Genomic DNA, 12,379 nt, shown 5'->3' with positions numbered 1-12,379 from the left:
CAATACAGACTTCTCACCTGTGGGAAAGATGAAGAGCCCATTTGTAGGGCTATGGGGAAAGAGCTCTGGGGTGCCACTGACTGGATAGATCTTTCAAAGCCAGAATATCCATGATGATCCAAATAGACTCTATGATTTCAAAAACATTCTATGATGTTATTGGCTTGATCAAATTGTAAACAACTCTTCTAAAGATGTGCAACTAAATTGTGTTTTGTTTGGTCCTCATTTTAGATCGAATCAAACAACTTCAGATACAAAAACTTCTTGCAGTTTAAATATGATTAAAAGGTGAAGCGATTAATTAATTATAATGGAATTCACTATAAAACAATATATTCATTCTGAATCAGTCACGCTTAATATCGTGACTTTGCAAGATCATCATTTTTTTCACCAGAGACCAGTGTGCATATGCAAAGCAGCCAGTGGCTGAACATCCTAAAGTATTTAAAGTATCTAAAAAAAGACTTCGTAAGGCCCAGAGGATGGAACTTCCAGCAATTTGCATTCAAGGGACAGAAGACCTAGTTAATGCTTCTTGAAATTTTCTGTACAAGAACTTCCCAATATGATTTCTGTGTGTTTTTCTCCCAGTAACATTAAACATGCAAGCTTTCCTGCTAGCCTTTTAATAATTTAATTTCAGATTGCCATGGGTATTAATTTAAAAATAGGAGGGATTGCCACATAAGCAAGGTCTTTGCTGACCTCTCTGAGCTTCTTTCCTTTCAGGCAATACATCGATGAAATGCATTGACCGCACCAGTAAACATTTGTTTTAAATTCTCAAGGAATGCTCCAATTCCAAAACCAATTCTAAGTGGGTTTTAATTACTGAAATACAAAAAAATACTGATGCATTTTTTGGACTGCAGAGATGGGTACATCATGTCAAGATTTAAGAACATGTCCAAACCTCACTATAAATGTAAGTACCCAGGTACCTGAAACAACACATGAGAGTCAGGTTAATATGCTTCCCTAAACCTTAAGCAAAATTTTATGCTTTTGCTTCTATGGCTGCATTCCAGTTGATCGTTAACTTTGTGGAGGCTGATATCCAACTGAAATTTCAAATCATTGTATTGACAGTAGATGAGGCAACTTACTGATGCTGGAATCATTTGACATTAGGTGAACTTTTTGTTTTGATGTACAAAAACTAATACTGCATCTCTTGAACCTGGGCTTGGAAACAATGCTAACTGCTGCTGAGGTGCTTACTGCAGAACATCAGCAGAAATGGCATGACATTCAAATCTTCAGGACTCTATTTTTAATCTTTTTTATATGTAGAGCTATATATATATCTGTACATAGATATATATATATTTATATTTATATGAAAGTATACTACAGTGTTCACAGATTTGAGTTTAAGACACAGTTAACAAAAACCAAAAAGCACTTGCAACACAAACACACAAACTCATTCACATTATCTGTAGTTTCAACTCCCCAACATTAAGGTCCACGGTAGAGGCTTGTACCTCAGCAGTGGTATTGCCTACAGAAGTAAGATGCTGCCGTGTATTATTAATTATATATAATCAGCAGATATCTAGCCAGATACTTGCTGATTTCCTTGGTACCCCAGCTCTGGCAGCATCCACATCTTGATTTCCTTTGGTATTCAACATGTATTAACGGCATTGCTTCAGCTACCCACTGAATCGGATGGAGCCTCTGTAATAAAGCTCCAGGGTTGATCATAGTGTTGCATATTGCTTTGCAATTCCAGGAGGACACCAAATGGACTGTGAACAGTACTCATTATAAAAGGTTAAAAAAGTCAAGGAAATTAAACACAGCAAATTGACACTGAAACACATGGGCCATGTTTCACCAGGTGCTTAATGGAAGTTTCTGCATATTTAGGTAAAAGTAGAGCACATTGGACGTGCATAAATTTAATCCAATGATAACACTTTGCATGGATTGAATTAACCAGTTCAAAGTCTCAGTTGATTCACCAGATCCTTTTTTTCTCAAAGAAAGGAGCAGTAGTATGTGAGTTTACTTCCCCTTTACTTTTGCAAGTATGAGGTAGTTTGAGATCCTATTTGTTTTTTTAAAAAAACTTCAAATGTGGTCACTTGCTTTCTGTTTTTTTCCTTTTCTGAATAGAAGACCCCTTTCTGCTTGGTTCTTCCGGGCACGCAGAAGCCTCATGAGATGACTTGCCAGAGTTTTCAGTCTCAGGCTTTTCCTCCTGAAGATGAGCTGGAGCTGGATAGCCTTGGGCCCCTCCCACTTCCCGAGGGAAAGCAGCATACGAGGAGGTGGAAGGTTGAGGATCTGCTTCGTATTTTCCCTGAGGAGTAAGGGACTGTGGTGGAACAGTTTTGAGGGGGCAATTGGCTACCATATGCATGATACTCTGACAGTAATGGCACTTCTTTGGCTGAGGAGGTAGATTGCATTCTTTAGCGTGATGATCAAGGCCTCCACAGTTGTAACATCTACATTAAAACAAAACAAGAGTCATGACAATAGCTGCAACCACACTTATAAGCAGTTGAATCCCTTGTGGGATTACAAAATATAAAATCAGTGGTTTCTGTCTATTGCAAAACTGAATATTCATGAGGAATGCACAAGGGATTTTAAGGCTATGATTATGACAAGATCCGTAAAAAAATATCATTGTGTGCAATGATGCTTATAAATGCTGTAGTGTATTCATTTGTAATTTCAATCATTTTTAAAGAAACAAATTATCACTGCTTAGTTCAACTAAGGAAGAGAGAATATTCATTCTACCACAATAAGGAATAAAGTAATAGAGTGATGGAATCATACAGCACAGAAACAGGCCCTTCAGTTCACTATGTCCACCAGCAAGTACCCATCTATACTTATCCCATTTTAGAGCACTTAACCCATAGGCTTCTATGCCTTGGTTATATATGCTTGTTTAGATATTTGTTAAATATTGAGAGAATCTCTACCTCCAGCAACTCCTCACACTTAGTATTTCAGATGTTAACCACCCTCTGGGTGAATAAAAGTCCTCCTCAAATCCCCTCTAAACCTCTCATCCCTTACCCTAAACTTATACCCACTAAGCTAAGCAGAAAAATCCTTATAAATGAAGTTTTAGGGTGGTTGTCCTGGAAATGATGGATTGTAGTAGTGGCAGTGAATCAACCTACCACTTGCACTCACCAACCCCTGAGGCTGCACTAAGCACTTGTGGCCACAGCATTCCCAATGGCCTCAATACCTCTGTTCCTTACCCAATCTATGATCAGGGAGGACCAATAGTGGGAACTTGGCATCCAAGCACTGCCCTGACAGTATTTGACAAACCATGATGTCAAAGGCCTTTTTCACTGCTTTTAAATGGTTCTCATTATCAGAGATGTAAAAACAATTAATGCTGATTTAACAAATTTGAAAAGTTAAATTTTATTTAAAACGTGATAAATTTATTTATAAATGCATTAACCTACTGTTAATTATTTAAAAGCCCAAATATACAGGGGAAAAAGTAAAGAAAAATGGAACAGTGATGCAGCAGGTAATACTGTTTCCTCACAACTCCAGGGATCTTGTCCTCGGATACTGTACTTCCTATGTGGAGTTTGCATTTTCTTCTTGTGATCATGTGGGTATCCTCTGGGTGCTCGGGTTTCCTCCCACATCCCTGGTAGGTTAATTGACCACTGTAAGTTTCTCCCAGTGCAGGTGGATGGCAGGAAACTTGGGGAGAGTTGACTGCCGCATGTGTGAGAATAGATTACAGGAAAATAAGATGGGAAATGGGACCGATGGGATTGCTCTGAGAACTGGCATAGATTTGATTAGCCAATTGAAGAAAATATGAATGCGACAGAGCAGAACTCTTGGCTAAACTTGTTAATTAAGTTCAGCAATTCCATTCAAATTATGCCACCTGTGGCAGACATAAAGCTGAGGGGCCACTCTGTCCCCTTAGCTCACTAATTGTTGAAATACTCCAGAGCTCAATGGAGGGGCAGAGCAAGGGGTAAATTGCGCCCACATCTGCCTTCCAGTGCATTTCGTACTTCTGCACTGCAGTATGCAGGTGTGGGTGTCTGCAATGTGCTGCTAGCTGGCACTTCCCCATGGAACTCTCTGCTGGTTGTTACCATGATCCAACCATGAGACACATTTTTGTTTACTCACGACAGAAGATTTAACTTTCAAAGCTTTGTCTAATGAGACAAAAGGCCATCAACCAGAAAGGTTAAACCATGCTTTGCTCTCCACAGATGCTGACTATCCAGCTAAGTATCCAAAACACTTCTTGCTGACATTTCTGACCTGAAAAGAATACTCATTTGAAACTGTCTCAAACTCTGTAAGTTTCCCTAGATCCACTTCTGCTCAGGGAGGAGGTTATCTGATTCTTCCATTGACATGGAAACAGAAACAGCCCTGAGGGAAATCACTCTCAGAGCTTCTTGTATGCTGAACTTTGGGGTGAAAGCCAAAACTGGTCACCGGGGGAGAAGTGCAGGAAAACACTTCACTGCCTTCCACTGAATTAGAGTTATAGAGTCACAGAGAGATCCACCACGGAAACAGGCTCTTCAGCCCACTGAGTCAGCTCCAACCATTAATCTTTTTGTTTATTCTCCCCATATTCTAGTCAACTCTCCCCAGATTCTACCGCACACCTATATACTAGGAGCAATTTACAGTGGCCAATTAAGCTACCAACCTATCAATGATCATTGTGAATAATTGTCTTAGAGCCGTAGAAACATGCAGCATGAAAACAGGTCCACCAAGCCTGTACCAACCATCAACCACCCAGTTACATTAATCCCACTTTTTATTAGAACATAGAACATAGAACAATTACAGCACAATTCAGGCCCTTCAGCCCACAAAGCTGTACCGAACATGTCCCCACATTCTCATCAATTTTTCCCCACCCCAGATTCTACCACTCACTTACACACTAGAGGCAATTTACAGCGGCCAATTAACCTACCAACCAGCACGTTTTTTGGGATGTGGGAGGAAACCAGAGCACCTGGGGGAATCCTGGGTGCTCACAGGGAGAAAATGCAAACTCCATGCAGACAGAATCCAAGGTCGGGATTGAACCCCTGTCTCTGATGCTGCAAGGCCACAGCTCTACTAGCTGAGCTACTGTGCCACCCATGAGTGGAGAGGATGCTTATTACCTGGTATTTTCTAGGCCAGAGAGAGGTGGAGGTTGGATCACTGCAGGTATTTAAAGTGGAAGTAGATACATTTTTGAAAGGTTAGCAAATTGAGGGCTATGAAGTACTAGAACAGAAAAGACAATGAAGCCTGGGGCAGATCAGCTACGATCATATTGAATGACGGGGCAGGCCTGAGAGATCAAGTGGCCTATTGCTGCTCCTTTTTAATGTGCTGTTGTGTTCTCCCCTTGCAACTGTAACTGGCCATAACTCTGCTTTCAACAGTACAATATCTGAGACACTTGCTATCAATCGGGTTTGTGAGCTTAAGATTTCTGTGCATAATCAAATATAATATTTTCTGATGACAAGTGTAATGACTGGTGACAATTACTTTTGAAGGAAGTTGCTGCAGATACTGGAGGTCTAAAATAAAACAGAAAATGCTGGAAGTATTCAGCAGGTCAGGCTGCATCTGTGGAACAGTTCTAATGAAAGGTCATCGACCTGAAACATTAACACTGTTTCCCTCTCCACAGATTCTGCCGGATCTGCTGAGTATTCTGAACAATTTCTGTTTTATTTAAGAGGTGAAAACTACCCTACTTAGCAGTTGAAAGATTTAAGTTTTTAAACACATTGTTTAAACAAGACAGCTACTTAAGTCACAGAGTTAAAGAGTCATAAAAACATAGAAAACAGAGCCATGCACTTTGACTCGTGCCAAATATCAACCACTCATTTACACTAATCCCATTTTTTATTCTCCCCTCATTCTAATCAACTTCTGCCAGATTTTACCATTCACTTACACACCAGAGGCAATTTACAGTGGTCAATTAGCCTACAGTCTCTGAGATACAAAGGTAAGATGAGGATACAAACATGGTTCTGTTAAAAATGCACAGGTTCCAAAGACAACGAGAAGGATTTATTTGCAAATAAAGCAATGAGCATAACTGGCACAGCACAGTAGTGTAGCGGTTAGCATAACGCTATCCGGGTTCAATTCCAGCCGCTGTCTGTAAGAAATTTGTACGTTCTCCCCACATCTGTGTGGGTTTCCTCTGGGTGCTCCGGTTTCCTCCCACATTTCAAAGATGTACGGGTTAGGAATTGTGGGCATGCTATGTTGGCACCGGAAGCATGGTGACACTTGTGGGCTGCCCCCCAGAATACTCTATGCAAAAAGACACATTTCACTGTGTGTTTCAATGTACGTGTGACTAATAAAGGTATCTTATCTTAGCATTTTTGCTTTCAACACAGAAGAAGGACATTCAGCTGATCAAGTCAATGATAGCTCTCAGAGCATTCCTATCAGCCCTATTGCCCATTTATTTCCCTGTAACCTCTTCTTTCTCAGATGCCCCACGCTGACACTCCTGCCAGCCGCCAGCCACCTACATCAGGGGCAACTTACAGTTGCCAGTTAACGAGAGGGTTGAGAGCTTTAAGTTCTAATAGCCTGTCCTGGTCCAACCACAGAAATTTGATTTTCCGGATGCATCGCAATTTGGTACAGCAACTGCTCTGCCCAGGACTGCAAGAAACTGCAGAGAGTTATGGACACAGCTCAGCGCATTGCAGAAAACAGCCTCCCCTCCATTGACTCTCTATGCTTCTCCATGCTTCAATAAAGCAGCCAACATAATCAAAAACCCCACCCACCCAGACCTTCTCTCTGTTCACTCCTCAGAAGAAGACACAAAAACCTGAAAGCATGTACCACCAGGCTCAATGACAGTTTCAATCCCACTGTTATAAGACTATTGAATGGTTCCCTAGTATGATAAGATGGACTCTGAACCTCATAATCTTCCTCATCATGGCCTTGCACCATATTGTCTGTAACTTTCTCTGTAACTTTAACACTTTATTTGCATTCGGTTATTCTTTTCCCTTGTACTACCTTAATGCACTGTTGCAATGAAATGATCTGTACGGATGGCATGCAAAGCAAACTTTTTAACTGAACTTCAGCACATGTGACAATAATAAACAAATTTACCAATTTAACCTACCAATCAGCACATCCTTGGGAAGTGGTAGGAAATAGGAGCACCTAAGGAAACCCATGCACTCACCAGCAGAATGTGCAAACTCCATACAGTCAGCACCAGAGGTCAGGATTGAACCTGGGAACTAGTTATATTTGCATCACAAAGTGAGTCAAGCAACATTTTTCCCTAGTTATCATAATATAAATATGGATCGAATGACTTAAAAGCTCACACTTACATTATGCTCTTGCATTGTAAAACAGGCCTTATGTTTGCAAATATATTGTAAGGACTACAGTGGACACCAAGTGAAATGTAAGAATAATGCACAATGCTAATAAGAGAGGGCAAGTTTTGAAGAAAGAATTGAAAAGCAAGTTAAGGGTGTGGGTCCATGCTTGTAAAAGATTTTAGCCTTGGCACCCCAGAGAAGGAAGAAGAACAAGCTGCAAAGGTGAGCAAGGAAAAGCTGAGCAGGTCCCTGGCACATGGGCTTGATAAGCAAGTTGGCCAATTTCTGAGCCATTGCATGATAGGAGTCCAATCACACGCCAAATTAAATTGGTGAGTGGTCAGGGAGAAGACGGCTTGACTGCAGAGGAGGCAGGCAGAAGGATCCAGAGCCTCAGCCTTTACCCTTGTCTAACAAGTGTAAGGTTCTTGTTCCCTGTGTGGGCAAGGGTGGGGACTGCAGGGAAGACAGGCAAACTGTCCATAGCACCACGGTACAGGGAACCATTCAAATGGGGGGGGGGGGGGGAGATATGAGAAATGTAGTAGTCATAGGGGACTGCATAATTGGTGGAATAGACACTTTTCTCTGCATCAAAGACAGAGAGACCTGAAAACGGTGTTGCCTGCCTGGTGCTAGGGTTAAGGACACCTCTTCTGGGCTGAAGAAGAACTTTGAGTGGGAGGGGAAGGATCCAATCGTCATGGTCCATGTAAGTACTAACGTCATAGCTAGGATGAGGGAGGAGGTTCTGCTGAAGGATTATGAGGAGCTCGGGGCAAAATTGAAAGGGAGAACCACAAGGGTGATAACACCCGGATTATTACCTGAGCCATGTGCAAATTGGCAAGGGGTAAATAGGATTAGAGAGGTAAATGCATTGGTTCAAGGCTTGGTGAGGGAGAAATGGGTTCATTTTTTACAGTATTTTTATTAATTCTGCAAATACAGAGTACATGAATCAAAAAGGTAAAAGTACTACTAAATACATTGTGTTAAATCATACTTGAGATCATAATACTCTATATTAATAATCACACATGATAATTAATTAGTAACGAACAAATTGGAATAATTTTATTATAAAAAAAATCTAAACCCACTACCAAGACCGAAGCTGTTTAATAAAGGAAAGGACAAGGAAAAACCCTTGACACATGGCGATATTGGCCAATATCTGTATTTTAGCCACCAAATCAAAGATTTCGAAAATAATTCGAAGAAGGTCCCCACAGCGTTGGAAAATCTAAGTTAGATTCAGAAATTGAACAACGGATCTTCTCTAAATTTAGGTATAATATAACATCCCGTAGCCATTGAGCATGAGTAGGCAGAGTGACTTCCACCCATTTAAGCAACACAGCCCTCCTGGCTATAAGAGAAATAAAAGCCAGAATGTGTAGGTCAGAAGCCTCCAAAGTTATATCTTTTTCTCCAACAATCCCAAATAATGCAGTCAGAGGATTAAGTTTAAAATTTATTTTAAAGAGCACAGAAAAAGTTTGAAACACCTCTGTCCAATATTTTTTAAGACTCTGACATGTCCAAAACATGTGAATTAAAGAATTCTCTCCATTATTGCATTTATCACAATAAGGAGATACATACAAATAGAAACGGGATAACTTGTCTTTAGACAAGTGAGCTCTATGGACCGCTTTAAATTGATGGAGAGAGTGATGGGTGCATAATGATAACTAAGTAAATTAATAACTCGATCCATTATAGTATTGTTTAAATGTAAGTTTAAAAAAAAGGATAATGAACAAACCATACTAGAATGTAGATTCAAACAAACTATGGACTTCCAGATAAGGTAACCAAGCAACAGATTTGGCAGAAAACCTAAAACAGCTTCCAAAGAGAGAACCCAGCCCTCCTCCCACCACCCAAAGGCAGAAATACGGCCAATAGACAGCTGACAAGTACCTAGAGACAGATTAACCCAGATGTTCTGCTCATTAATTTTCAAGGTTAGTCTGTTCAACCCAGTCAAAACAATGAATTGAAAAAAGACCATGGTTACAAAATTGTTAAAAAACAAGTATCCTTATTAAATCTTGTTAGTAAAAAATTTCAAAATATATTTAAGGTAACATATCAAAGAAAAGATCAAAAAATCAAAATACATAGACATTCAAAGTACTAGTAAGGGGTTACAAAAAATAAGAACATTGAATGCTCATAGAGAAAAATACAAAATCATTCAATCCTCAGCTTTCAGAAAGTGTTGTGCTTCTTCAGAAGATCGAAGCCATTTCTGTGAACCATTTTTCAGAATAATTCTAAGTCTTGCAGGGTAACGGAGAGACAGTTCGTAGCCTTTTTGATAGAGTTCTGACCTGACCTTTTTAAATTTCACACGTTCATTCATAACCTCGGGTGAGTAATCTTCAACAATTCTGATCTTGCAATCTTGGTAATTAATCATTCCTCTTTGGCGGATTCACGAATTAGAAACTCCTTAGTTTGAAAATCGTGCAGAGAGATGATAACTGACCTGGGTCTGACTTGCGTAGGAGATTTAAAGAACGGTGATCTGTATGCTCGATCAATCTTAGGCAAAGATTCTAAAATATTAGGAAATAGTAGAGCCAACAGATTTGCAAAGAATTGCGTAGGTTGATTGCCTTCAACCGCTTCAGTGAGACCCAAAATACGGAGATTGTTTCTTCTGCTTCTGTTTTCTAAGTCAGTAACTTTCTGCTTTAATTTTTCATTAGCTTTTGCTTGCTTTTTACAGAGGTTCTGTAAGTCCTCAATTTTCCCATCCAAGGTCAAAAGAACCGTTTCATTCACTTTAATGATCGTCTAACATTTTTTGAATAGAATCAAACTTGGAGTTAAGCTGTCAAAGCTGCTTGAAAATAGATTCCAGAGTTACAGGAGGATCATCTTGCTTAGTGGTTTTTGTAGCTTTAGCACTCCTTGTATTCATAATGAGATAAAATCACATTTAAATTTGTTACTGAGGATGAAAGAGAAGGATTTCAAACCAGGTTGAAAAAGTTAAATATAGTGGGAGCAGCAGCAAATAGCTGTTGCTCCATTAACGGCTAGCAGAGACTCTCGAGAAATGGGTTCTTGTGGGACTCATGGGACACTGGCACCAGTATTGGGGAAGGAGAGAGCTGGTCCATTAAAATGGTCTTTAACTGAACTGTGCCAGGACCAGTGTCCTGGTGAATCACATAACGAGGGTTGTAGACAGGGTTTTAATCTAAATAGAGTGGGGAGGGACACACACACACAAAAGTGCAGGAGGAACTCAGCAGGTCAGGCAGTATCTATGGAGGAAAATGAACAGTTGACGTTTCGGGCTGAGACCCTTCGTCAGGACTCAAGAATGGAAGGTTTAATAAAGCAAGAAGAAATGAAAGAGCAAAGGTACAGGATAGTGAGGGGGAATCTCACAAATCATAGTGTGACAGGACAGGGCAGAAGATGTCAACAAAAATATGCAAAACAGAGCAAATCCAGAGTTTGTAAATAACTGTAAAAGATCAAAGCTTAATCTCCGTCATTTGAAATGCATGTGGCATTTGCAACAAAAAAAGAGGGGTTGATAGCACAGATAACAGCATATGAGTATGATACCATAGTCATTACGGAAATATGGTAGCAGGGTGACTGGGACTGAGTGCACAATATTCCAAGTTATGCACTGTTCCAAAGAACAGGCCAAAGAGGAAAGGCACTGCAGTAGTATTGTTAATCAAGGAAGATACAAGAACAGTGCTGAGTCATGACACAAAAGCAGTGGATAGTGATGTGGAATCAGTTGGGGATGAAATCGTGAATAGCAGAGGAAGGCAGACATGGGTGGGAGTACTCTGAAGACCCCCAAAATATGACCACTCAGTAAGTCAGAAAATATATTGGGAAATATCAATTTTATTTTGTGTTTGATGGGAACTGCAATTATCATTGGAGATTTTAATCTGCATATTAATTGGATGAACCAAACTGGCAGGGATTGCTTTTTAGAGCAGTACATTGTAGAGCCTGCCCAGGAGTGGGCTATTTTAGATTAGTCTTATGTGATGAGGGAGGATTAATAGGACACCTTGTAGTTAAAGATCCCCATGGGGGTAGTGATCACTATATGATAGAATTCCAAATGCAGCTTGCAGGTGAGCACCATAGGTCCGTAACCAGTGTCTTCAGTTTAAATAAGGACAATTATAATGGTTGGAGGGAGGAGTTGTCCAGGGTGGATTGATCAGTGGATGAACAGTGGCAGATATTCAAACAGCTAGTCTATAATGCTCAGGAATAATTTATCCCAATCAAAAAGATTCCATGAGAAAAAGGCTCAATCTGTGGTTAACAAAGGAGGAAGAGGATAAAGTTAAATTGAAAACAAGGGTGTACAAAGTGGCAAGGGCTGGTGGTAGACCAGAGGACTGGCAAGCTTTTGGATCCAGCAGCAGAAGACTAAAAAGCTCATAAGGAGGAAGAAAATGAATTTTGAGAAACTTGCATGTAGTATATAAACAAACAGTAGAAGTTTCTACAGATATATAACTATGAAGGGGACATATAACTAAGGTAAATGGTGGGGATGGGGTGGGGGGTGGGGGGTGGTGCTCCAGAGAATGAAGCTCATGAATTCATAACAGCAAACAAAGAAATGGCTAATATGTTGAATAACATTTTTGCATCAGTCTTCACTGTGGAAGACATTGCTAATTTCCCTGCCAGATGGACTAATTTCAAATAACATGGTAGAACTTACAAAAATCCCAATTACAAGCAATAAAGTATTGGAGAAATTCAGGGGCTAAAGGCAGACAAGTTGCCACGACCTGACAGACTGCATGCTATGGTTTTAAAGGAAGTGGCTGCAGAGATAGTTGAAAATTTTCATAATTTTCATAACTTGCTAAACTCTTGGAGGGTACTAGAAGATTGGAAAACTGTCAATGTAATGCACTTGTTCAAAAAAAGGAGAAAGACAGAAGACGGAACTACAGGCGAGTTAGTTTAACAGCTAT

At 40.0% G+C, this 12,379-nt stretch overlaps 1 protein-coding gene across 1 annotated transcript in view; it reads right to left on the bottom strand.

The window, feature by feature from the left end:
- Positions 1-1,390: 1,390 nt before the first annotated feature.
- The window catches only part of LOC127575504 (protein lin-28 homolog B-like), a 282,043-nt gene continuing 271,054 nt past the window's right edge, over positions 1,391-12,379 (bottom strand). Inside the window, exons 4-5 of the mRNA XM_052025438.1 lie at positions 2,104-2,465; positions 1,391-1,410 (exon numbers count right to left, since the gene is read on the bottom strand). Of these exons, the coding sequence (XP_051881398.1) occupies positions 1,391-1,410; positions 2,104-2,465 (382 nt within the window). The remainder of the gene's footprint in view (positions 1,411-2,103; positions 2,466-12,379) is intronic.

The sequence above is a fragment of the Pristis pectinata genome, chromosome 10 (assembly GCF_009764475.1).
Source record: "Pristis pectinata isolate sPriPec2 chromosome 10, sPriPec2.1.pri, whole genome shotgun sequence".
In the NCBI taxonomy this organism is placed as follows: Eukaryota; Metazoa; Chordata; class Chondrichthyes; order Rhinopristiformes; family Pristidae; genus Pristis; species Pristis pectinata.
The sequence above is the reverse complement of the archived record's forward strand: the minus strand, read 5'-3'. Positions and strand labels throughout refer to the sequence as shown.